The 26,778-nt window shown below is 44.4% G+C and overlaps 1 protein-coding gene across 10 annotated transcripts in view; it reads left to right on the top strand.

The window, feature by feature from the left end:
• Positions 1-26,778, top strand: part of C2H10orf67 (chromosome 2 C10orf67 homolog) — a 154,525-nt gene that overhangs the window by 60,713 nt on the left and 67,034 nt on the right. For all 10 annotated transcript variants that reach the window (XR_012157581.1, XR_012157577.1, XR_012157579.1 and 7 more), the window contains one exon: positions 10,079-10,141. Coding sequence is in view for 5 of the 10 variants with exons in the window: in XM_073334241.1 (XP_073190342.1) it covers positions 10,079-10,141 (63 nt within the window). In the remaining 5 variants the exon portion in view is untranslated. The remainder of the gene's footprint in view (positions 1-10,078; positions 10,142-26,778) is intronic.

The following is a 26,778-nucleotide window of genomic DNA, read 5'->3' as shown; positions in this document are numbered from 1 at the left end:
ATAAAAAAACAGAAGACCCTGCAACATGAATGGAAATACTGCACATACATATTTAGGGCCATATTATGCCTTTAGGATACACCCCGATATAGGGGCAGTGTAGAATTATTTCAGTGCAGGCAAGGAGATAGTATACTTCCTAGAGCTCTCTAGCTTGCATCTGCTGTGAGCTTTCCCTTAAGAGGGTGCAGCATGTGCCTCCCTCCAACTGGCCAGCTCTGCTAGCTGAGGTCAGATGTGGGGAGGCAAAGCCCCACCTCTTCTCTTCCCTCTCTCCATCCTTCAGAACCAAATAAAGATTGCAGTTACAGCTAGTCCCTGCACAGAGGTGCAAAAGGGGTGAGGAGAAAAGCTCCTTGAGCTTCCTCCCTTCCATCCCTATATGCAAACCGGACATAATACGGCCCTAACTGTATGTATATAGAGAGGGCAGAAGAGGAAAATCTTGAAAACATATTCAGGAAAACAAGCTTTAAAGTGAATTCTCTTTTTAATACCAATAAATGCTGGTCCTTAACCAAGTGTACTTCTAGAATAGTACTACTCCAAACGTACTCCGCTCACCCGGAAACGCTTCTTTGGGTGTCTTCTTGGAGAAATTACAAAAACTAAGGCTCACCCTGCCTTTTTGCAGATGTATTAGTATAAGGATGCAAAAGAAATCAGTATATGAGCCTCCAGGCTTTTCTGTTAATCTCAGCCTCTTTCTTTACTCTTCTTCCACTCCCCATTGAGTTATAGACCATCTGGTACCAAACTCATGGAATGTACCTCTGTTTGGCTAGGTGCAAAGTTCTGAACTCAGGTCCTTTAGTAGGGTGACCAGATAGAAAGTGTGAAAAATTGGGACAGAAGGTCGGGGGGTAATAGGTGCCTATATAAGAAAAAGCCCCAAATATCGGGATTGTCCTTATAAAATCAGGACGTCTGGTCACCCTATTGTTTAGTAAAGATAGTAAAGATACAGAGAATAGATATCTGGTTGCCTCTGAGATGTGGTAAAGGAATCCTGGCAAGTCTTGAGCACCTGTGGAACCCTCTAATATTATTAACATACATAGCTTTTTAGCCATATTTTTTCACAGTATATTACCCAACAAAACAACATTAAATGTATAGGAGACTGTGAAGGAGTGCACTATCCCTTTAAGGGGCAGGCTGCAGCTGATGCAAGGACAGCCTGGGGTGTAATGTAGAAGAACCAGCTCTCTGAGTCAGGTTAGTTTAGACTCCTTGAGTCAGAGAGAAACCACCAGCCATTACAGCTTGCATGGTTTCTACTCCCTTCTCTCCTGCTCAGCTTCAGCTTCCTGTTTAAACAGCCCTACCCTAGGGTGGGGCAGGGTCTGCTTGGAGTGATGTCCCTGTGGGTGCTTCACTCCAGGTGATGGTGCGTCCCTGCGCCATTGATCGGAGATCTTTGGTAGCAATGCCTGGTCGGGACGCACGCATTCAGCTGCTGACTTGCGGTGTTGTTAGGGTCTGCCTCAGCATGCGCAACCCTCCCCCAGTTCCTACTCAACCATCCTTGGCTGAAGACAGGACTTGGGGCAGTGCTCATCTCTTCGCTGATTACTGTAGGAAATAAGTAGAGAACAATAGAAATAGTTAGGTAGACATTTCCCAGTTCTCCCTTTCCTTTAGCATAGTTCGTTAGTTTAAAAAAAAATTTTTTTTACTCAAGTTAGTTTCTCGTTGAGACGTCCCTGGCTGCTTATATTTTCATGATGCCGGGGTCTCCAGGCTTTAAGAAATGTGGCTCCTGCAAGGAGTCTGTGCTGCGGTCTGATGGGCACTCACTCTGCGTCAAATGCCTTGGCGAGACACAAGTCCCTGCGAAGTGTCTCCATTGTACCAACTTAAAAACTAGAGCTCACTGTGACAGAGACTTGCGGCTACAAAGGCTTCTCATGGAGAAAGCTCTGCAGCCACCTATGGAGAAGGGCAGTAAACCCTCTCCCTCGCACTCCCCTGCCAAGTCAGAACCGACCGGGAGTACGGCTTCACCCTCTCACGCAGGGCTGGTGCAATCACTAGATGAACTAGGCAGTCGCCTAGGGCGCCAAGTGGTTGGGGGCGGCCAAAAGCGCGCTCCGGGGAGGCAGTGGAGCGGAGGTGAGGTGGGGCAGAGGGGCAAGGGGAGGGGCGCCTGCAGCAAGTAATGGGGGGGGCTGGGCGCACAGGGGAACCGCTCCCCGTCCCAGCTCACCTCTGCTCTGCCTCCTCCTCTGAGTGCACCGCCCCACTCTGCTTCTCTCCCTCCCAGGCTTGCGTGCCAAACAGCTGATTGGTGCTGCAAGCCTGGGAGGCGGGAGAAGCGGCGGCGTGCTTGGGGAGGAGGCAGAGCAGAGGTGAGCTGGGGGGAGAGTTGCCGCACGACTCCCCAGGCCGAGGAGAGAGGGAGCTGCGGGGAGCTGCCGCAGGGGGGACGCCTCAGGGCGAAGGGGAGCTGCCACGGGGCGGGGGGAGTTTCAGAGTGGGGGGGGGGCAAGGAGCTGCCACGGGGGGGCGCCTCACGGCGGGGGGGGGGTGCAAGGTGGAAGTTTTGCCTAGGGTGCAAAACATCCTTGCACCGGCCCTGCTCTCACGCAAAGAGGCAGGAAGCCCTAATGTCTCCTCTCAGAGACACTCAAAAGGATAAAGGATCTTCCGCAATGCCTTTACCCTTGGTGCTGACAGCACTAAGAGCAGGCACCTCTGACCAGCGCAGCACTCACGCAGGGTGCAAAGCCAAGGACCGCAGCGGGAAGCTCTCCTCAGCACTGGCCCCGCCAACAACGATGATGGACCCTGTGCCAGCTGGGAGTTCCACCCCGGTGTCAACAAGAACTTTGGCACCGAGCTTGCCCGCCATCCCTGGAGCAGATTTGGAACCCCTTTTGGGCTCTTACAAACATTCCGCGGCTCCTACTAAAGCAGGGGTGGGCAAACTTTTTGGCCCGAGGGCCACATTGGTGTTGTGAAACTCTATGGAGGGCTGGGTAGGGAAGGCTGTGCCTCCCCAAATGGCCTGGCCCCCTCCACCTATCTTCCCCCTCCCACTTCCCACCCCCTGACTGCCCCCCTCTGAACCCCTGACCCATCCAACACCCCGCTGCTCCTTGTCCCCTGACCACCCCCTCCCAAGACCCCCCGACCCTAACCGCCCCCCTGGGACCCCACTCCCTATCCAACCCCCCTTGCTGCCTGTCCCCTGACTGCCCTGACCCTTATCCACACCCCCGACCCCTGACTGACCCCCTGGGACTCCCATGTCTATCCAACCCCCCCATTCCCTGTCCCCTGACTGCCCCCCAGAACCCCCTGCCCCTTATCCAGCCCCTGCATTCTCACCAGCCCCCTTACCATGCCGCTCAGAGCAGCCGGAGCTCGCAGCCCCACTATCTGGCCGGAGCCAGCCATACCGCCCGCGCAGTCTTGCAGGAGCAGCAGGCCAGAGCGCTGGTGGCGCACTGAGGCTTTGGGGGATGGGGAACAATGGGGGAGGGGCCGGGGGCTAGCCTTCCCGGCCGGGAGCTCAGGGGCCGGGCAGGACAGTCCCGTGGGCTGGATGTGGCCCACGGGCCATAGTTTGCCCATCTCTGTACTAAAGCCAAGCAAAAATCACTCCGGGCTGTCGCTCACACTCCATGCACTGCAGCACACTAGCTTAGGGAGCAGCAACAATTTTTGCACCAGGAGGATATCTCCGTGGCCCCTGAGCTTGACTCTCCATTCCTAGACACGGAGTGCTCACTGTTTGAACAGCAGCTCTCACCACCTGACCTGGCTACTTTCACTGCCTGTGAGAACGACATACAACGGCAGGCAGAGTTCTCCCCGCCTGATTCTCCCCCTCCACTGGAGCCATACATATCTCAAGACACGGCACATCATAAGAACCAGCCTCAGTTTCTTTACTTTGTTCCCCAGTGGGTGGGACCCCAGTTTTCCTACCCAGTACCCTGGCCTCAGTGGTACCCACAGTCGGCTCCTGCCACAGCTCCTCCTTGCACCCCTTCTACCAGATCGCAAGCTCGTCCTGCACCTATATCCCCAGCTCTGATATCTAGAGCTCCTGAACCCCCCTTTAAGAGGTGGGCTATGAACCCTTCCTGGATTTACCGGCTCCTGCCTCACAATCAGCCATGGAGGATGCCCTCCTACCTCCATCTCCACAAAACGTGGACGACTTTAAGCAATTCCAGGAACTTTTCAAGAGGGTGGCACTCAGCCAGGACATCCCTTTGGAGGAAGTCCAGGAGACATAACACAGACTCCTCAAACTCCTCCAACCCTCTGCAACCTCAAAGATTTCACTACCCATAAACGAAGCCCTTCTAGAACCAGCTGATACTCTCTGGCAGACCCCTGTCTCCATCCCATGAACATGAAAGAAAGCTGAACTTAAATACCCCATGCCCGTGAAGGATGTTGATTTCTTATTTTCCCATCCACAAACCAATTCTCTTGTGGTGGAGGCAGCAACACATAGAACAAAGCAGCCACAATACCGGCCCACTCCACAAGACAAGGACCTCAAATGCCTTCACCTCCTGGTCCGCAAGGTTTATACCTCTTCCACTCTACAATTTAGAATTGCAAATTATTCCACCCTCCTCGCAAGCTATGACTATGACAACTACAACAAGCTCTTTGATTTTGCCTCCAATATCCCAGAGGACAGGAGAACAGACTTTAAGTCAGTCCTCATCGAAGGTCAGTTGGTGTCTAGGATGGCACTACAAGTCTCCATGGGCATGGCGGACACAGCAGCCGGCACCAGTGCCACTGCAGTGGTGATGCGCCAGTTTTCCTGGCTGTCTACATCTGGTATCCCCAAAGATCTGCAAACCAAAGTGGAGAATCTTCCCTTTGACAAAGACAAACTCTTTTCCAAAAAAACCCCGATGAAGTCCTTCACACTATGAAAGACTCATGGGCCACTTTGTGCACACTGGGCATATAACCATCCCTCCCCAGGAGACAATGGTATCAACCTTATCAGAGACCCAGGGCACAATAATATCACCGAGCCCAGTCCAGACCGTATGATACTGGGAGAAACCGCAACAGACCTCCTAGGCGTAGGCAAAACCATGCGCAACCAACTACTTCCTACTCATCGGGAAACAAACAACAATTTGGAAGTGCTGTTCGGGGGTCTGCGTGACCATCCCTTGACTCTGCTGCCTATTTGCCCATTTGGCCACCGCCTCCAGGCTTTCTAACATGTCTGGCAACAGGTCACACAGGACCACTGAGTCCTGGAAATCAGTCAGGTTACTCCATCCCTTTCCTATCTTCCTCGCCCACCCTTCCCTGTCCCTCTTCAGGGACCCCTCTCACAAGCACCTCCTCCCTGTAGAGATGGCTCATCTTCTCCACCTAGGTGCAGTGGAACATGTACCAACGCAACATTGGGGAGAAGGGTTCTACTCCCACTACTTTCTGACCCAAAAGAAGGGAGGGGGATGGAGACCTATACTGGACCTATGCCAACTGAACACATTTGTACATGTACAAAAATTCAAGATGGTCACATTAGGCACAATAATACCCGCCCTGGAACAAGGGGACTGGTTCACAGCCCTCGACCTACAAGACACCTATTTCCATATATCCATTCATCCAGCACACAGACGCTTCCTGCGATTCACACTCATACACAATCACTTTCAATACAGTGTACTTCCATTCAATCTCTCCACAGCACCGAGGATATTCTCCAAGACCCTAGCTGTAGTTGTAGCCCACCTCCGCAAACATGGGATTATACCTTTCCCCTACTTAGATGACTGCCTTATCAAAGCCAGCTCCTACAAAAGCGACAAACTTTACCATCTCCCTCTTCCACAGTCTAAGCTTGCAAATAAATTTCCAAAAATCCACCCTGATACCTACACAGCAGATAGAGTTCATTGGAGCTTACCTGGACTCAATTAGAACCAGAGCCTCACTTCCACACACCAGATTCCTCACTATTACGCATCTCATACGCACAATCTCTGTTCTCCCTAGAATACAGGGACAGACCTGCCTACAGCTTCTTGGTTATATGGCAGCCACCACCTTCATGGTCAAATACGCAAGGCTGCACATGAGATGCCTTCAGGGTTGGCTCAATTCCAACTACAAACCCAGCAGACACAGTTTCTTTGCATAACATGACTCTGCCAGCGAACATATTGGCCTCCCTACATTGGTGGACAAAACCAGAGAACCTATGCATGGGTGTTCCCTTCCATCCGCACTCCCCAGTACTCAGGCTCACCAAGGACGCATCCCTGATAGGTTGGGGAGTGCACCTAGGCAACCACAAGGTACAGGGCCTCTGGTCCCTATCAGAGACGCATCTGCACATCAATCGTCTAGAACTCAGAGCCATCAGTACGCTTGGCTTCACTTTCTTCCCACCATAAAGAAGAAGTCCATTCAAGTTCTGATGGACAATATAGCATGTATGTTCTATATCAACAGGCAGGGGGGAGCATGATCGCATTCCCTATGAACAGAAACCATCCGATTATGGAATTGCTGCATAAAACATCACATAGAAATCACTGCTTTCTACCTGCCTGGGTGTCACAACACTATTGCCGACACACTCAACAGATACTTCTCCAAAGAACACGAATGGGAATTGCATCCCACAATACTCCGACAGCTCTTCTTCCACTGGGGCACTCCATCGATAGACCTATTTGTCACTCCTCAAAACTGCAAATGCCATCTATTTCGCTCCAGAGCGGGACTACATCTCTAGAGGTTGCGTTCCTCATTCCTTGGAACATCTCCCTGACATATGCTTTTCCACCGATATACAGGGTTCTACGCAAGATCACAGAGGACAAGGCCCGGGTCATTCTTATTGCCCCAGCTTGGCCCAGACAGACATGGTATCTTTACCTGCTACTCATGTCCATCCATCCTCCAAGGACTCTCCCTGACAGGTCAGATCTGCTGTCCCAGAACTGCGGTCGGCTTCTCCATCCGCAGCTCCGGAAACTCCATCTGACGGTGTGGTTCCTTCATGGTTTCAATCCCACAAATCAGCCTGCTCGGAACAGGTCCAATATATCCTCCTGCACAGTAGAAGGGACTCCACTTATAAGACTTACCTGCAAAAGTGGAAATGCTTCTCCATCTGGTACTTCCACAGATGCCTGACACCCCAGACTACAACCCTCCCTGATATCTTAAACTACCTTTTCGAACTAAAACAGGACGGGCTTTTGCTCAGTTCTATCAGAGTACACCTTGTGGCCCTTACCACCTTCCATGACACTCTGGATGGTTATTCACTTTTTGCACACCCCGCCATGAAATGCTTCCTCACAGGCCTGCAAAATCTCTAACTTGAGATTCATTCACCAGGAGCCTACTGGAATCTAAACCTAGTTCATCACCGTCTCATGAAACCTCCTTTCCAACCCCTGGTACCTCATCCCTGCTCCACATGTCCATGAAAGTGGCTTTCTTGGTTGCCATAACATCAACGAGAAGGGTTGGTGAAATAAATGCCCTGATGGCCTACCCTCCCTACACCATTTTATCCAAAGACAAGGATACTATGTGACCCCACCCCAAATTCCTCCCCAAGGTGCAGTCTACCTTCCACCTTTACAAGCCAATACATTTACCTGTATTCTATCCCAAACCTCACATGACTCCACAGGAAGTGGTGTTACATACCCTCAACATCTGACAGGCTCTTGCATTCTATCTTGACAGAACTAAACCATTTCGTAAATCCCCTAGGCTATTTGTTTCTACTACCGAGAGATCAAAGGGTGATGCTATCTCTAAGCAAAGACTCTCCAAGTGGATCTTGGACTGCATCAGATCCTGCTACCAGATCCAGTGTTCAACCACCAGAGAATGTCATAACTCATTCTACTAGAGCAATGTCAACATCGGTTGCCTTCCTTCACAACGTACCTATTACAGACAAGGCGGCCACATGGACATCTGACCACACATTCGCCAATCATTATGCTATCACACGAGATACCATGGTAGACGCCATAGTCGGCCATATGGTACTGTCTACCGTTATCCCTGCCGCAACTCCAAAATCCCACCAACCATAGTGGGTACTGCTTCACATTTACCTGGAGTGGAGCACCCACAGGGACAGCACTTGAAGAAGAGAAAGTTACTCACCTTGCAGTAACTGAGGTTCTTCAAGATGTGTGTCCCTGTGGGTGCTCCACTCCCCACCCTCCTCCCCTCTACTTTCGAGTACTAATCAGACAACTCTACGTTGGAGAAAGAAATGAGGGGGGTCCGGGACGCGTGCGCTCAGGCAGACCCTAATGATGCTGTGAGACAGCAACTGAGTGCGTGCCTCCCGACCAAGCACTGCTACCAAAGATCTTCGATCAGTGGCACCAGGACGCACCGTCACCTGGAGTGGAGAACCCACAGGGATGCACATTTCGAAGAACCTCAGTTACTGCAAGGTGAGTAACTTTCGCTTTTGTGGACTTTCTAAGTTCTAGAGCTCTGAACCATGGTCCTGAATTATTCCTGTCTTCAAACCTTATTAAAAGGGGACTTGGTATTTGGTAATGTGTGTTGGCTTCTCCTTGACCCAGGCTGTTAAAGCAAAAAAAATTGCTGCCCCAACTGGGGGAAATTTAAGGTGGGGTGCATCTGCAAACCAGGCTGTAAGGGGGTACATGCAGATGGCCCACACCTTTACAGAAACCTATAAACAATACTGTAGGTCATTTCAGTAGCATGACATAACATCAGAAGTGGAATTTTATTATTGTGAAAGGGGGGAAGCGTTTACTTGTACAAAGACAATTGCATGAGATGTACACCTTTGGGCTAAACTAGTTTTCAGCTCTGCCAAGTAGGAGACATTAAGTTTGATTACCATTCTCCCACTCTCTTTCTCCTTGGAGTGGGAACACACAGAAAAGCAGATGTTGATCCTTTGGGAAAGGGAAAGTGAAAGCGCAGGGGTAGAACCTCCCATCAGCCAGAAGTTACATGCCCTGTTGGTCCAGTCTTCTTTGGGTAGAAAGAAGATGTCAACAATGTGACTGATAGAGAGGGAGGAAATTAAAGTGGTGGGGTGTGTGTGTGTGTATGTGTGTGTGGAAAGGCAGAAATCCTCAAATTATATAGTGTCTTTTTGGGAGGGGATGTTTTGAATATTGAATGTAAATGTGATTAGTAACTAAAGATCAGTCCTGGAGAAATGAATGATACAGCAGAACACTGGACATAAGTTCTTTAAAGCTTTTATACTTTCAAATAATTTCTGCTATAAGCTCTACTAAAATTATTGTAAAATAATTACATGAAGATTATGACATAGATAAATATAGTCATTTCTGGATTTTACATCTTTTGGCCTTTTTATTATAACTAATAACAAAAAGTTGAGAAATACAGTATAAACTAACTTTTCCTACTGTGGTAAATACTGACAGATTTAATACTGAAAAGAAGCTAGTATACAAAACTGAATCAGTTGCAAAGTTCTGGAAATAATTTCAAGTGGAAAGTACTAATTTAAATGTCCTTCTTTACTTTCTTCCAATTTGACAATTATACCAAAATTCAGTTTGGTTCCATCATTTATAAATATAAATTTGTTTTCCTCTTATTTAGCCATGCAATTTTATAAGAAATACCATGCAACAATACTAAAACTATTGTTTTTTGCTATTGTTCAGTGTAAGTCAAGTAGCTGCTGCTGTTTTGAAATCTTTTGACCAGTCAGAGTTTATATCAAGCATATCTTTCCAAGAAAAATTGTGAGCAATAATTAAGTCTCCCATATAGTCCTATTCAAAGGCAGTAAACTATGAAAACAAATTTTCAGTGTAATAGATCAAAGCACCAATACATTTTGCTTTGAACCTGGATAAAGCTGCATTTCATTTTTTAAAGAATTAGTAATTACTTATGAAAGATGTATATTTTTGCAATATTTCTGGAAATGTCAGAATTTTAATTGTCATTGTTCAAAGAAGTACAATATTAAATTAATAATGTCTCCCTCATCCTCTCTGTATTACATTTTATAAATGTTTGTGTCTGTACTTTTGCTCAGCTTTTTTGTCATTCATTTTAACAGCTCAAAGAACAAAAAGACACTGAGACAAAAGTGGAAAAGAAGTTAACTGAACCACAGAAAAAGGTATGTTCATTTTACTTCCTAGATGGAGCATATACTTCAGTTAATTATATGATACTATGAAATACACCATATACACTGTACCTGTAATATATTTGCCTTATCAGACTTTTTCTACCTCCAGTGGTTACTTTCCCTACACTTCACTGATAACTAAACCAATACCATTTTGTTTAACTCTCCTCTCTTTGTTACTTTCTGCTTGTCATCCACATGGCTGTAGATAACATATCTAATTGACTCAGTCCTCTCTTCTACTCACTCTCCCTTTGTAATGAATATGGACTCTCACTATTCTTAGTCATGGTAGTGAGGTTTGGTAGGAGGAACTCGCAACTAAGCATAGTTCAGTTGTTGTCCAGCTGAAATGTGGCAGCCCTAATAAAGCAATCTGAACGTAAGAACATCAGAAAACTACTCAATATGCAAAACTACTCAAGATAGTTAAGTCCCAGGCAGATTGTGAAGAGCTACAAAACGATCTCTCAAAACTGGATGACTGGACAACAAAATTGCAGATGAAATTCAGTGTTGATAAATGCAAAGTAATGCACATTGGGAAACATAATCCCAACTATATGTATAAAATGATGGGATCTAAATTAGCTGTTGCCACTCAAGAAGGAGATCTTGGAGTCATTGTGGGTACTTCTCTGAAAACATCTACTCAGTGTGCAGCGGCAGTCAAAAAAGCAAACAGAATGTTGGGCATCATTAAGAAAGGGATAGATAATAAGACAGAAAATATCATATTGCTCTATATAAATCCATGGTACGCCCACACAGAATCACAGTGTCATAGAATCACAAAATATCATCTTGAATACGGTGTGCAGATATGGTCACCCCAGCTCAAAAAAGATATACTGGAATTGGAAAAGGTTCAGAAAAGGGCAACAAAAATTATTAGGGGTATGGAATGACTTCCGTATGATGAGAGATTAATAAGACTGGGACTTTTCAGCTTGGAACAGAGATGACTAAGGGGGGATATGATTGAGGTCTATAAAATCATGACTGGTGTGGAGAAAGTAAATAAGGAAGTGTTATTTATGCCTCATAACACAAGAACTAGGGGTCACCAAATGAAATTAATAGGCAGCAGGTTGAAAACAAACAAAAGGAAGTATTTTTTCATACAACACACAGTCAACCTGTGGAACTCTTTGCCAGAGGATGTAGTGAAGGCCAAGACTATAACAGGATTAAAAAAAGAACTAGATAAATTCATGGAGGGTAGGTCCATCAATGGCTATTAGCCAAGATGGGCAAGAAGAGTGTTCCTAGCTTGTGTTTGCCAGAAGCTGGGAATGGGCAACAGGAAATGGATCACTTGATGATTATCTGTTCTGTTCATTTCCTCTCGGGCACCAGGCATTGGCCACTGTCGGAAGACAAGATATTGGACTAGATGGTCTGACCCAATATGGCCATTCTTATGTTCTTATGTTCCTAATTTGGGCCTATCACCCTGTCTAACACTTACAGGGCCTTTCTACGCTGCAGGTTACTGGGTGGCAGGTAGTTGTAAGCTAAACCATATTCCAGGACTTTTAGGGTATGTCTAAATTGTGATAAAAAACCTACAGCACCAAGTCTCAGAGGCTGGGTCAGCTGACTCAGACCAGCTGCAGCTGTGCTGTGGGTCTTTTATCACAGTGTAGATGTACCCTCCGTGTGCTTGAGCAGTTTCCACATGGGACATTACTATGTGTGCAAACTGGTGTGCTGTAGATTCATACCTTGGTTTGCCAAATTGCTGTGTAAATAGGCACTTTAAAAATAACTGAAAGAATCTAAATAATGAGATTTCTTTTTTATTATGGGTATACTCCAAATTTTCTTTATACTAATAGGAATATGCAACATTAATGATTACATCTGTCTCCCCTATTCTCTGCCTGTGGCACATAGTAGTTTAGTCTCCTGTGGGCTGTAATACCCAGATCTAATTTCAATTGTTGAGTTTAGTGTTTGAGTGCTGAGTGGTGTTGGTGACCTGTGATATACAGGAGGTCAGACTAGATGATCTGATTGTCCCCTCTGGCCTTAAATTTTATGGCTCTATGACAGTTTCAAATTTGCGCATAGCATTTGTTCCCAACTTTCAAACAATAACAATGTCCATCTTGTAAAATAAATCTATAAATCTGAGATAAATCTGTTAATTAACAGTTAAAATATATTAACTAATCTTACTACAGTGGACCTATCCGTACTCAAAGCATAAGTTAAAAAATTAAGTAACTGTTGACTCTCTTGAGGTGAATATTAGGATTTATTGACCGAAGAGAAAAATACTGACCGATGTGAGGGTTTTTTGTGTTTGGGGCGGGGGGGAGGGAGGCTAAGAATATATGGGCAGATTTTTCAAGATATTTAGGCACCTAAACATGCAGACAGTGGGATTTTCAAAAGCACACCAAAAATTAGGCACCTAGGTCTATTAAAAATCTCACTATCTGCATCTTTATGTTTCTAAATACCTTGAAAAACCTGGCCCATTGTCAAGTAAATGTGATGGCTGTCAGAACCCTTAAACTTTGCAGTCCTTGCAAAGAATGATTTTTTTTTGTAACCTTTTGCATGTGTAGTTTTTATTTGGAATGAGATAAAGGGGTCACAGAATACACGACTCCACCTGTTTACACGAAGGTGTAATGAGCATGTGATGTGAGAAAATTAAATTGTTATCTAATCTTCTTGATGTTCAGGCTGTTATACTCAGCATACCCTTCTCCCTCTTTTTGTTGAGCCAATGCCAACATTTCTCCAGAAAAAAATCCTCATTCACTTTATGCATCCAGATTCCCAACCAACCTTACAAAAATAAAATTCAAGCCTGCTTTATTAATAAAACTAAAATGTAATCAAAGATTTCTGTGAAACTATTAAATCATCAGCACATTACCAGTCCTCACTGAGGGACTGTATGGCTCAGGGATTTACTATAGGGATATGGTACCACCCACCTTTAGGGTCACCAGTTTTAATTTGGTTCATGTCAGCATAGTTACTGAAAGCAGTTACTCTCTGATGACTCCCTGGTAGTCTGCATGAAATGAACTGGCGATCTCAGTCCTGATCATTGGCTGGCTCCCTTCGTTTTTCTTCCTCTTTCCATGAGGTAGACACCTTCCTGTGTAATTACAGCTAGGTGAATGTAGAGAGGGAAGGTATGGTATCTCATACATAAGTCTTGTTCACTATCTCCAGGCTGGCCATTATAATAAATCCCACATCGTACTTGTTATAAATAGAGGTACATACTGAGAAAGAAATACACATATCTTCTGGCTCTATTAATATGTTATTTTAAAAGGGGTTTTTTAGTGAAAAATGGTTAATATTTTTCTAAAAATTGACTGTCTCTCCTAAATAGGGATGGTTGGCAAGTATGACTCCATAACCTGCTAAGATTAGTAATTTGAACTATTCAACCTAACTGTAGGGAGGAAACAAAGAACCTAATCTAACAGAAGAAATCTGAAAGTAACTATGTTTAAAGTTGATGTTTTTGAACCATCTTCTGTACATCTCATTCATTTCCGCTCTTCACCAAAGAGTGTATAGTGAGTCTGACTGTATAGTGAGACTCATGCTAACTTGTTTGGCCTTTTGGACTGTAAATGAATAATACTGTTATTCAAAGTTTTGGTTTTTTAGAAAAAAATGTCTTTTTGTTTCAGCCAAACAAAATTCTTCCACTTGTGGTCTTCCTTAACGTTTCAGAGAACTTTGTTTAATATCTGCAAGAAAAAAACTAGACACCTCTTAATGAACAAAAGATTTATCTTTTGTTTCATCATGTCTAAAGACATACTGAATTTAGGATAGACAAAGGTTTTGTTTGACTAAAGTTTGCTGTAATTCTTGATCTTCCTAAAACTTCAAATAATAGCACATAGCAAGCAAGTGCTTAGAAGTTAATGTCTAAATCGATGTATTAATCACCTTAACTTTTTCGAAGCTGTATTTCTTACAACAGTTATTTGGTGTAACTTATTAATCATACTTTATATTTGGAAATCCATGGCATTTGGTGGGAACAGCACACATGGTGAGATAAACTGAAGTTGAGGCAGGTCTGAAAGGAAGGACAGAAACATTACCAGCAAACTGAAGTTTATAAAATACTTCAAAGCAGGATTTGTTGCTATTAATACATAAAATACAGTATATTGTTGAGTTTGGTGTTTGCTATCTTTAAGTATATCTCAAATAAAACATTACAAGCATGGAGGTATATCAGGTCATGAGCGAGTTGCAGTGACAGAATGCCTTTATTCAAGTATTTCTTTAATTATTATTTAGATTTCTATAATAATAAGACACCTATTCAAAGTTCTTGGTGCCCTAATACACAGTTAATCATACAATGAAACCCCAGTAGCATTACAGTAATTGTTTCAACAGGTACTCAGCCAACCTGCCACTTACAAAAACTCCTTTCCACCTTTTCATTCTGAGAAGCCTACCCTCAGCCCTCTCAGAAAATCTGATCAAATAGATGTTTTTTGCAGCATGCTCGGAAGGTCACCAAATCTGGACTATTTCAGACCAAGGGGGAGCAAGATTCAGTGTCCTGGAGCCTACAGAGAATGCCCCGTTGGCTACTCCTTCTCTTTTATAATGAGAGGGATCCAGCTCAAATGCAGGTAGTGACGACAACTGTGGCAATATGACATGGGCAGAAAGTTGATCCCTCAGGTGGGCTAGTCCCAAACCCTTTAGGATTTTATGGATTGTAACTAACACCATAAATTCTATGCAGAAAGCCCAATGGGAAACCAGTGCAGATCCTGGAGCACTGGAGTCATGTGCACCCAGCATGATGCCTCACACAGTAAGCAAGCCATTGCATTTTGTACCAGCTTCAGTCCCAAATAGTATTAAAGCACAGCCCCATGTAGTGCATCATGCAATTGTTTAATCGTGAGGTAACAAAAGCATGAATAACAACATGGTCCACATCCAGAAAGAAAGGTTGAACATGCACACACCAGATGGTCTGAAAAAGTTAGGCCTTCATAGACTTCCAACACGGGGGGGTGGTAAGCCTTAAGATAAGATAGATGTGCATATAGACTGTTTGTGTTTAAAATCCTTTTTTGCTTTGGTCCTACTGTTTAGTGTAAACAATTGTTTGGATTGAGAAGGCTGGCTGCTCACTGTACATACCATTGGACATAAACTCCCAAAGGTGCCAAAATCAGTCAGACCTGCTAAGGTAACCACACTGGATCCACAGTTTGAAACCCAGGGCCCTTTCTAAGAGTGGGAGAATCATATGATTCACTCCAGGAGAAGTAGAGTTATGAGTCCTAACACCTGGTGTGTTCAGAGAGACCAGAGTGGTCTAGCAACTAGCCCTCTAACTGTGACATCAGCCTCCTAGCCAGATGCAGATGGCAAAAAGCTGACTATATTATTGCTGTGGTATGATCATAAAACAACAGCTAGGGGTCTAAAATTACTCCTAAATTGCAAATCCATCTAACTAAAGGCCAACATAATCCCTCAATCCAAGGGAGTCATATAACCTTTGCCATCTCCTCTGGCTTTTTCCCCCAACCCACCATTATCACCTCAGTCTTGTGTGAGTTAAGTTTCACCCAGCTCTCTTTCATCCATGATTCAGATTCATTTAGAAATTAACTGAGGTGCTGACCTATATTGTCCAAGTGGGATCAGATAGATACATACAATAAGGTGCCATCAGCATACTGAAAGCACCAAACCCCATGGTTCCTTGCTAACCCTCCTAACTGCCTCATATACATGTTGAACAGGAGAGGAGACAGAATGATATTCTGTAGGATCCTGTGCTTGAGAGCTCTTTGGGAAGAGGAGCAACTAGCCATTGAGATCTTTCCAAGAGGAAGGATGAAGCCACTGAAGAGTAGCCCTGTCCCCTCCCACCAAGTCCACAGATTAATCAACAGCACCACATAGTCAACTGTATCGAAGATGACTGATAATAATGAACATCTGATTTTCATCCATTGCCAGGAGAAGGTTGTCATTCAGTGCAATCTCTGTGACAAAGCCATGTCTAGACTCAGACTGACAATGTTCAAGGAGATCAAAGGCATCTAGATGCTATAAGAGTTGTCTCATGACAGCCTTCTCCATAATCTTACTCAAGAAGGAAAGATTTCATACTGGTTAATAATTAAATAGATTGCCATTGTCAGGCAATGACTTCTTGAGCAAATGCTGCACTAATGCTTCCTTCAAAGCAGTAGGCAGTCTGCTCTCTCCAAGAGAGGTGTTGACAATCTCCACAATCAAGTACTTCCTCACTGGCCTTCACCAGCCAGCAAGGAGATGGATCCAAAACATAGGTTATGGAACAAAGTTCTCTCAACCCTTCCATAACTTCAATGAGCATCAGTTGCTGAAAGTCAAGCAGAGGAGATGAGGCCCTTGCTCCATCAACACTTGCTCTGCCACCATGGAAGCAGACACCCCAACCCTAATCTGATCAATCTCGTCCACAAATAACAAGCAATTTCCTCTCAGGAGGAGGGCTTCAGACCAGCTACTAAGAAGCTAAAACAGTTTGGATGTACCATACTGTCGACCACCCAAAGCAAACCTGCTGACTGAGATTTTACAGATGCTATGTTAGAGGAAGAAACTTTTTCTTTGCCGCACCCCTCCCCCCCACACACAGAGTCAAAGTAGACATTTAAAAATCTTTATGCTGCAACCAGTCAGCCACAGCATATCCACCCCAAGTGCTCCAGCCATCTTTTCTTTCACTTCATTTGTCATCTGTAAACTCATGGTGACCTGTGAGAATGATGCCAAAGGATCACCCCACCAATGGTGGAGGAAAAAAGATTATTATAATGCCTACCACGTCATCAAGAGCATGTTCTGTTGGAGCAGCAAGATTTTTTCCTCGGAGCTCTCTGGAACTTTTCTAGTTCCATTAATCTCCAGGGGTGGACCATTAAAAGAAGTTTCTCATCCTGATATGGGAGTTGAGCCCCAACGTATTGGAGATAATGGTCAGCCATGCCATAGGTTTAAAATCCAACACCTAATTTCCAATACCAATGTAAAAATCACGTCCAAAGTCTGGCCAACTATGCCTAAGAGTATCCTTTTATACTTTCCCACAAAATCATTGCTGCCATCTTGAAAAAAACTTTGAATCTGATACTGCATTCCTTGTGAATTCAAAACTACCACTGAAATCACTGAGGGTTGAAGTCAGTGGGAATTTTGCATGTGCTATGAATGCAGTATCTGGCCCTTTGCAGGCCTGTGTTCAGAAGCATCACGTATAATATGTTTCAGAGTAGCAGCTGTGTTAGTCTGTATCTGCAAAAAGAAAAGGAGTACTTGTGGCACCTTAGAGACTAACAAATTTATTTGAGCATAAGCTTTCATGAGCTACAGCTCACTTCATCGGATGCAAGTGAGCTGTAGCTCACGAAAGCTTATGCTCAAATAAATGTGTTAGTCTCTAAGGTGCCACAAGTACTCCTTTTCTTTTTATGTATAGTATGATCTGTGAGTTCTCTTGCCTAGGACTTCTCTTTCCAGGATGGAGTGAGTAAATTTCCTGCTCTGGACATGGGGATTTATTGACCTTGTCTCCTCTCTCCTCCCTCTTAGGGCTTCTCTACACTTATCAGTGGATCTATGTGTGGCAATCGATGCATTGGCGGTCAATTTAGCAGGCTAGTGAAGACCCTCTAAATAGACCGCAGATCGCTCTCCTGTCAACTCATGTACTCCACCTGAATGAGAGGTGCAAGGGGAGTCGATGGGAGAGCATCTCCCTTTGACATAGCATAGTGTGGACCCCACAGTAAGTAGATCTAAGTACGTTGACTTCAGCTACGTTATTCATGTAGCTGACGTTGCGTAACTTAGATCGATCTCCCCCCGCAGTGTAGACAAGGCCATGGAGGAAGATCGAAAGGCTGCTAGAGGGGATCACAGTGGAGGACACTTAGCTCTACAGACAACTGTGAGTGACAGTAGAAAGCTCATCACTCAGGTCTAGGTTCGTAGTAATAGGCCTGCTAAACTCTCCAGCACACTCCCCTTCTTTCCCCTCTCCTACACCATATTTTTGGGATGGGAGCATTTCTCCCTCTATTCCCCAGACTGACCAAACTTCCAGCCTCTGCTGGACTTGTGTCCTGATGATGATGTACAAATCTAAGGCCAGGCCTACATGAGAAGCTTTGCTGGTGTAGTAGTATTGTGGGGGTTTTTTGTGTGTGGGACAGTTCTGTATTGCCAGAAGCCCTACCGTCGATAATTATACTGACAAACAAGTGCTTCTGCCAGAACAGCGTATCTTTATCGGGGAACTGCTTTAAGCTCTATCAATAAAAGCACTCGTTTGCCAATGTAAGCTGTAGCTACACTAGGAGGATTTGTCAGTATATTGGTATAGCTATACCAGCAAACCTTTTCCAGTATCGTCCAGGCTTGTCTGAGCAGGGGCCGGGCTTCAGGCTGGAAAAAAAAAAAAAAGATGGCCAGTTGTGGCGAGGGGGGTCTAAAATGTTTAAAAATAGTATTTAAAAAAAATCAAGACTTTCTACTTGCTCACCGTAATCTTCACTTTTATGAAAAGTGACATTGGTGAATAGAACTGTACTTTAAGATTTCATCTTTCATCCTGTTAAAATTAGAACCTTTTAAAATGACCATTTCAGTTTCCCTTTAGTCCCATATAATGTCAAATATTCTGTTGTCATCAGTGGTCCTCTGAAGTGTGTAGTTTTCTCTCAGTTCATTTAGTATTTTCTCATAGTTCACTAAAGTTAAGTTTGTTCTGAATTTTCCTGTTCATTTTTGTGTTTGAAAAAGCATTATCTATGGAATCATTGCTAAGACCCTACTGTGTGTGAATATCCAGCCTATGTCAAGATAGTTGAAAGAGCTCATTATTACAATCATTCCCCTAGTACCATCAGGCCTATTTTCATTACTCTTTGCCCAGGTTTGGTGGGCTGCAGCAGCCTCTACCAAGGAGTCCTTTGTTCTATCTGTTCTTTCTAGTTGTATACTTAGTGTTTTGTCTCTCCGTGTTTCTGCTCTGCCTTCTTTTATCCTTGCTTGTGTGGTGTTGACAAATGCAATGCTGTTCCACCACCTCATCTACTATTTGCTTTATTTCTAGAGCAGGGGCAGGGCTTGCGGTGGTTGTAGCCACTCCAAAATTTGTCTTAGCCCCTCTGTAGCCACCCCTCCCAGATCTGGGCACCCGGCCAGCAGCTGCTGCTCTCTTGCCACCCAGCTCCTGCCGCCGAATCAGTCTCCCCTTCTTTGGGAAGTTGATCCATGGCTGGCAGGGCACGGGGGGAGCTTGCCTGATGCTTGAGGTGGCTGTGTCCAAGTGAGTCTCAGCTGGCGTGGGGGACATGGAGCCTGTCTATGCTGGTGCCTCTGATTCAGGAGTGGGAGCTGCAGCTCCTGCTGTACTGATCAAGTGTTCAGGCTCCTGAGTGCTCAGCTTACAGAGACATCACGCTGACACACTCAGGCACAGTACACACACAGTCTTATACACACACTCCCCCAATACACACACATTCTGTCACACATACACACACAGTATCCCCCACACACACACACTGTCTCACACGCACATTCTCCCAACACACAGTCTCACACACACATTCCCCCAACAGACACACTCTCTCTCACATACACACACACTGTATCCCATACACACCCCTAACACACACACACTGTCATACACAAACACAGTCTCTCTCACATACTTGCCCCAACACCCACACTTCTCTTTCACAGACTCCCCGAAACACACACACACACTCTCTCTCTCTCTCACACACACTCCCACACACACAGTCTGTGTCGTACACGCACAGTCTTCCTCACACACTCCCCAACACACACACACGCACGCATTCTCCCTCACACTCCCCCCAACACGCATACTTTCTGTTACACACACTTGTATTATTATTATAGTTATTATTTTATTTATTTCCAGAAGTCTGTATTTATTTATTGTTATTATTGTTATTATTAGCATTATAAGTTTGTTTATTTATTTATTGGCTTAGGTTTTTTTCCTATTGATTTTCTGTGAATAAATGTTGCCCCAGTGTGTTACCATAGATGAAGTTTAAAACCGATCTGTCAGTATATATTTTTATTCTCCTTTTGAGGATAACATAGATAAAACACACATTTAAGTGCGTATCGTTTGGGAGTAAAAAAGCATGTGTGCCCACAAGATGTATACCGCAGCCCGTCCCTGCAATTTTCTGACTAGCCCACCTCAGCCTCCTCACCAGGAAGAGGATGGAGCCGCCGCTGTTCTAGAGTTATATTCATAGTAGTTGTCATTCCACCATGTTTCCATTAGTCCTGGTGATGTCAAGGAACTATGACGTGATCGGAATAACAGAGACTTGGTGGGATAACTCACATGACTGGAGTACTGTCATGGATGGTTATAAACTGTTCAGGAAGGACAGGCAGGGCAGAAAAGGTGGGGGAGTAGCACTGTATGTAAGGGAGCAGTATGACTGCTCAGAGCTCCGGTACGAAACTGCAGAAAAACCTGAGTGTCTCTGGATTAAGTTTAGAAGTGTGTGCAACAAGAGTGATGTAGTGGTGGGAGTCTGCTATAGACCACCGGACCAGGGGGATGAGGTGGATGAGACTTTCTTCCGGCAGCTCACGGAAGCTACTAGATCGCATGCCCTGATTCTCATGGGTGACTTTAATTTTCCTGATATCTGCTGGGAGAGCAATACAGCGGTGCATAGACAATCCAGGAAGTTTTTGGAAAGCGTAGGGGTCAATTTCCTGGCACAAGTGCTAGAGGAGCCAACTAGGGGGGGCGCTTTTCTTGACCTGCTGCTCACAAATCGGGTAGAATTAGTGGGGGAAGCAAAAGTGGATGGGAATCTGGGAGGCAGTGACCATGAGTTGGTTGAGTTCAGGATCCTGACGCAGGGAAGAAAGGTAAGCAGCAGGATACGGACCCTGGACTTCAGGAAAGCAGACTTCGACTCCCTCAGGGAACGGATGGCCAGGATCCCCTGGGGGACTAACTTGAAGGGGAAAGGAGTCCAGGAGAGCTGGCTGTATTTCAAGGAATCCCTGTTGAGGTTACAGGGACAAACCATCCCGATGAGTCGAAAGAATAGTAAATATGGCAGGCGACCAGCTTGGCTTAATGGTGAAATCCTAGCGGATCTTAAACATAAAAAAGAAGCTTACAAGAAGTGGAAGGTTGGACATATGACCAGGGAAGAGTATAAAAATATTGCTCGGGCATGTAGGAATGTTATCAGGAGGGCCAAATCGCACCTGGAGCTGCAGCTAGCCAGAGATGTCAAGAGTAACAAGAAGGGTTTCTTCAGGTATGTTGGCAACAAGAAGAAAGCCAAGGAATGTGTGGGCCCCTTACTGAATGAGGGAGGCAACCTAGTGACAGAGGATGTGGAAAAAGCTAATGTACTCAATGCTTTTTTTGCCTCTGTTTTCACTAACAAGGTCAGCTCCCAGACTGCTGCGCTGGGCATCACAAAATGCAGAAGAGATGGCCAGCCCTCTGTGGAGATAGAGGTGGTTAGGTGACTATTTAGAAAAGCTGGACGTGCACAAGTCCATGGGGCCGGACGAGTTGCATCCGAGAGTGCTGAAGGAATTGGCGGCTGTGATTGCAGAGCCACTGGCCATTATCTTTGAAAACTCGTGGCGAACCGGGGAAGTCCCAGATGACTGGAAAAAGGCTAATGTAGTGCCAATCTTTAAAAAAGGGAAGAAGGAGGATCCTGGGAACTACAGGCCAGTCAGCCTCACCTCAGTCCCTGGAAAAATCATGGAGCAGGTCCTCAAAGAATCAATCCTGAAGCACTTGCATGAGAGGAAAGTGATCAGGAACAGCCAGCATGGATTCACCAAGGGAAGGTCATGCCTGACTAATCTAATCGCCTTTTATGATGAGATTACTGGTTCTGTGGATGAAGGGAAAGCAGTGGATGTATTGTTTCTTGACTTTAGCAAAGCTTTTGACACGGTCTCCCATAGTATTCTTGTCACCAAGTTAAGGAAGTATGGGCTGGATGAATGCACTATAAGGTGGGTAGAAAGCTGGCTAGATTGTCGGGCTCAACGGGTAGTGATCAATGGCTCCATGTCTAGTTGGCAGCCGGTATCAAGTGGAGTGCCCCAAGGGTCGGTCCTGGGGCCGGTTTTATTCAATATCTTCATAAATGATCTGGAGGATGGTGTGGATTGCACTCTCAGCAAATTTGCGGATGATACTAAACTGGGAGGAGTGGTAGATACGCTGGAGGGGAGGGATAGGATACAGAAGGACCTAGACCAATTGGAAGATTGGGCCAAAAGGAATCTGATGAGGTTCAATAAGGATAAGTGCAGGGTCCTGCACTTAGGACGGAAGAACCCAATGCACAGCTACAGACGAGGGACCGAATGGCTAGGCAGCAGTTCTGCGGAAAAGGACCTAGGGGTGACAGTGGACGAGAAGCTGGATATGAGTCAGCAGTGTGCCCTTGTTGCCAAGAAGGCCAATGGCATTTTGGGATGTATAAGTAGGGGCATAGCGAGCAGATCGAGGGACGTGATCGTTCCCCTCTATTCGACATTGGTGAGGCCTCATCTGGAGTACTGTGTCCAGTTTTGGGCCCCAACTTCAAGAAGGATGTGGATAAATTGGAGAGAGTCCAGCGAAGGGCAACAAAAATGATTAGGGGACTGGAACACATGACTTATGAGGAGAGGCTGAGGGAGCTGGGATTGTTTAGCCTGCAGAAGAGAAGAATGAGGGGGGATTTGATAGCTGCTTTCAACTACCTGAAAGGGGGTTCCAAAGAGGATGGTTCTAGACTGTTCTCAATGGTAGCAGATGACAGAACGAGGAGTAATGGTCTCAAGTTGCAGTGGGGGAGGTTTAGATTGGATATTAGGAAAAACTTTTTCACTAAGAGGGTGGTGAAACACTGGAATGAGTTACCTAGGGAGGTGGTAGAATCTCCTTCCTTAGAGGTTTTTAAGGTCAGGCTTGACAAAGCCCTGGCTGGGATGATTTAACTGGGAATTGGTCCTGCTTTGAGCAGGGGGTTGGACTAGATGACCTTCTGGGGTCCCTTCCAACCCTGATATTCTATGATTCTATGATTCTCAGGCTGTACTCCTGCTGATTACATATTAATGAATTCCTGTAGCCCTTCATCTGGCTATCATTCAGAACAGAGTAAGAACCCCAAATTTTAATTTACTGAATTAAAAATTGATCCCCCTTAGGGCTGTATTGTAAGTGACCCTTGAGTAACTGTATAAGAGAAGTTTCAGAGTAACAGCTGTGTTAGTCTGTATTCACAAAAAGAAAAGGAGTACTTGTGGCACCTTAGAGACTAACCAATTTATTTGAGCATGAGCTTTCGTGAGCTACAGCTCACTTCATCGGATGATCCGATGAAGTGAGCTGTAGCTCACGAAAGCTCATGCTCAAATAAATTGGTTAGTCTCTAAGGTGCCACAAGTACTCCTTTTCTTTTTGTATAAGAGAAGGGAGGATGCATGAATTCTCCACCCCCGTATACTCCACACAAGGGCTGGGCAGTTACCGTCTCTGCACTTCACTGAACAAGCCTATAGGCCAAGAAGAAGGCAGGTCCATGGCCCTGACCCCTCCTCACTGGCCTCATATATAAGAGAGGCTCTTAACTGCTCCCAGGTCACTGCATTCAAGATGCAGTCTGCCCTTTCATGAATAAAACAGTAAGCAGCAGTATCTGAGGTTTTCTGTTTGGTTAGTTTTTGAGGTGGGGTGTAGGCTATACACTATAGTACATTCAATAAATTTAAAGAAAACAGACTACAATTAATGTTAAACACACACAATATTAGCTCACATTTTGCTCAGTGTTTATATTGTAACACCGATTTAGATGAATAATTTGTTCTGTAGATAGAGCACTGGACACCTGCATTCATTTAAGAGGTTTTCTAAAGATTTATGTGTGTATATAGAGGGATTATATTTACACAAGAAAATCTGCTTTGTTATTGAGGAAGATACTGAAAATAATAGGATACCTGTGTTACAGTGATACCTTCTAGGCTAATTACTTTTACTGAAAATCATGTACTGCACTGACTGGTAATGAATATAAGGAATAGCATTATTATGGAAGCATAAGTCAGAGATGGAAAGACTTGTTAGATCATTCATCTTCCTTGCTAATGCAAGATTTTTCCCTACAGAATATTTTCTAATGTTTTGTCCATTTAGGACAGAACTCATACTCAGAAATATGGTGATGGGTGTGATACAAGAAACTGAACAGAGTAGAATAAATGTCTCCAGCAATGGGGCTTCCTCCTATTCCCCTGAGAGACTATTTCAATGCCTAATGCTTCTCACTCTCAGTAAAATTTCCTTCTATTCACCCAACATTTTCCTTTTCATCCCATAACTCCTAATTACACCCTAATACTGCCCTGAATAGTTGCCCGATCTCCTTCATGTTTGTACTCTTCAAGTATTGTACACTAGTATCCTATAGCGCTGTAGTCATGTAATTTTTAGCTTTTAATCCTTCCTGATAAATTATTTCCCTCACTACCTCCTTCATACATTTTTTTTTTTGTTTCTATTTGCTGGATTCCCTCATGTTCGTCAGATCTTGCTGATCCTAAAGAGACAAGAAATGAATGTGGTATTCTATGTGTGATCTCACCTGAATTTATCACAGAGCCATTTTTGATACCTATCATATTGGAAGTCAGTTGAAGCTGTAGGTACATAACATGCCTGAAGATCGGGCCACTTTTATTATGACAGGTGTTGGTCCTTTGCCAGAATTATTGGGGTATATCTCACTTAATTATTTCCCTGCCATTTGTCGGGGCCTTGGACATTGTTGTACCTCAGTCCTTCCTATTCTCTGTTTGTGGCACATAATAGTCTAGTCTTCTGTGGGCTGTCAGACTTCGGTTTAATTTTAGTTGTTGGGCTAATGTGTGGGTGCTAGGTGGTGTGGGTGGCCTGCAATATGCAGAAGGTCAGACTAGATGATCTGATGGTCCCTTGTGGCCTTAAACACCATGACTGCATTAGGCTCCTAAATCCACATTTAAGTTTCTAAATTTTAGGAACCCAGGTTTAAAAATGTTGGTCAGAATAAGCATAATATTCTTCAAGGCTGTCATGAGAAAAGACTCTATTGGGGGAAAGGGAGTCATTTCTGAAATTCTCAAAATGGGGAGACTCCAACCCAGATCACTATTGCTGGTATTTATGGTACTATTCTATGTAAGTTAAAAAGTAGACCTGTTCCTCTAAAGCTCTCTGACATACAGGATATAGTTGAAGACACTGCCAACTATCTTCTAGCCCTGGTGGCTGTTCAGGCAGCAGTTCAAGTGAATCCTTGAATCTTTTAAAGGATTGGAGAGCTTCTCTAGACTGAAAACTGGTCATGTTTTAAAAGCTAATATTTTTTAACCAACAGTTTTAAACAGGATTTTGCAACTAGTGTAGACAGAGCAAGTCATGTTTAAAGCCTTGCTTTTTTAGGAGGAAAATAATCCAAGTTTTGTAAGCCCTTTGGGGCAGAGACTGTCTTGTTGTTCAGTGTTTGTACAGCACCTAGCACAATGGAGTGCTGGTCAAGACTAGGGTTCCTTAGTGCTACAATAATTCAAAGAGTTATTAATAATAATAGTTTCTTTTGTGTTACAAGAAAACTCGGGTTGCAGCATGCTCTTTCTTGTCTTTTCTTCTTCTCACCTTCTTGTAGGTTACATCTAACACCTAAAAGCTAGGTTTATTGCTGCAGTAAGTAGAACAAGAGTGATGTCTGTCTGTCTCTCTGTCTGTGTAAAACTTCAGTTACTGAACCTTACAATACCTTTGGTCACACTTCAGTTGCTAAAGGTTGTGGGGTTTGTGACTATTTACCTGAAATATATGAAATTTCTTTCCTGAAACAGGAGTGTGATAGTAACCGGCAGGTTGATATGCAGTGTTCTTATACCGTCCTGTTGTGGAAGAGCAGGAATTTTTTTTGTTTTTTGTTCCTGATAAGTCAAATTCCCTTATTGGAGTTAAATCTTGTGACCCTTGTCAGTGGGCATTTAGATTTCCAGGAGAAGATAGACTTTATTAGCAAGCTTTAGAGGAAGGTTCAGTGTCTCCATATGTTGCCTACAGTACTGAGATATTGTAACAATACTAAACTGATAGCTATGAATGACTTTCTCCGCTAAATACTGAGGGAGCACAGATGGAAAACAGCTATCAAAATAAACATGTTTTAATAAAATCTGGTATTTCTGAAAACAGTTTTATACATGTGAAGCAATATGCCCTCACAATTCTAACTACATAAAGGTTTGTATAAATAGACAAATGTATAGAGATATGTGTTCCCAATACTTCTCTGTTGATACAGAGAAAGGATTTCCCATAAAACATATGGCCCTTGTGCTGTTCATATAAACCTATATTGCCTGGATCCTAATGCCCTCAAGCAAGGGTCTGACCCACTTGTGAGCAAGTATCATGTTATCATAAGATGGTCATGTGCCTAGGCTATCCAAAGACCAGATGTGTGCCAAGTGTGGTTGTTGAGAGCTCCCAGTGAAGA

The sequence above is a fragment of the Lepidochelys kempii genome, chromosome 2 (assembly GCF_965140265.1).
Source record: "Lepidochelys kempii isolate rLepKem1 chromosome 2, rLepKem1.hap2, whole genome shotgun sequence".
Lineage (NCBI taxonomy): Eukaryota > Metazoa > Chordata > Testudines > Cheloniidae > Lepidochelys > Lepidochelys kempii.
The sequence above is the reverse complement of the archived record's forward strand: the minus strand, read 5'-3'. Positions and strand labels throughout refer to the sequence as shown.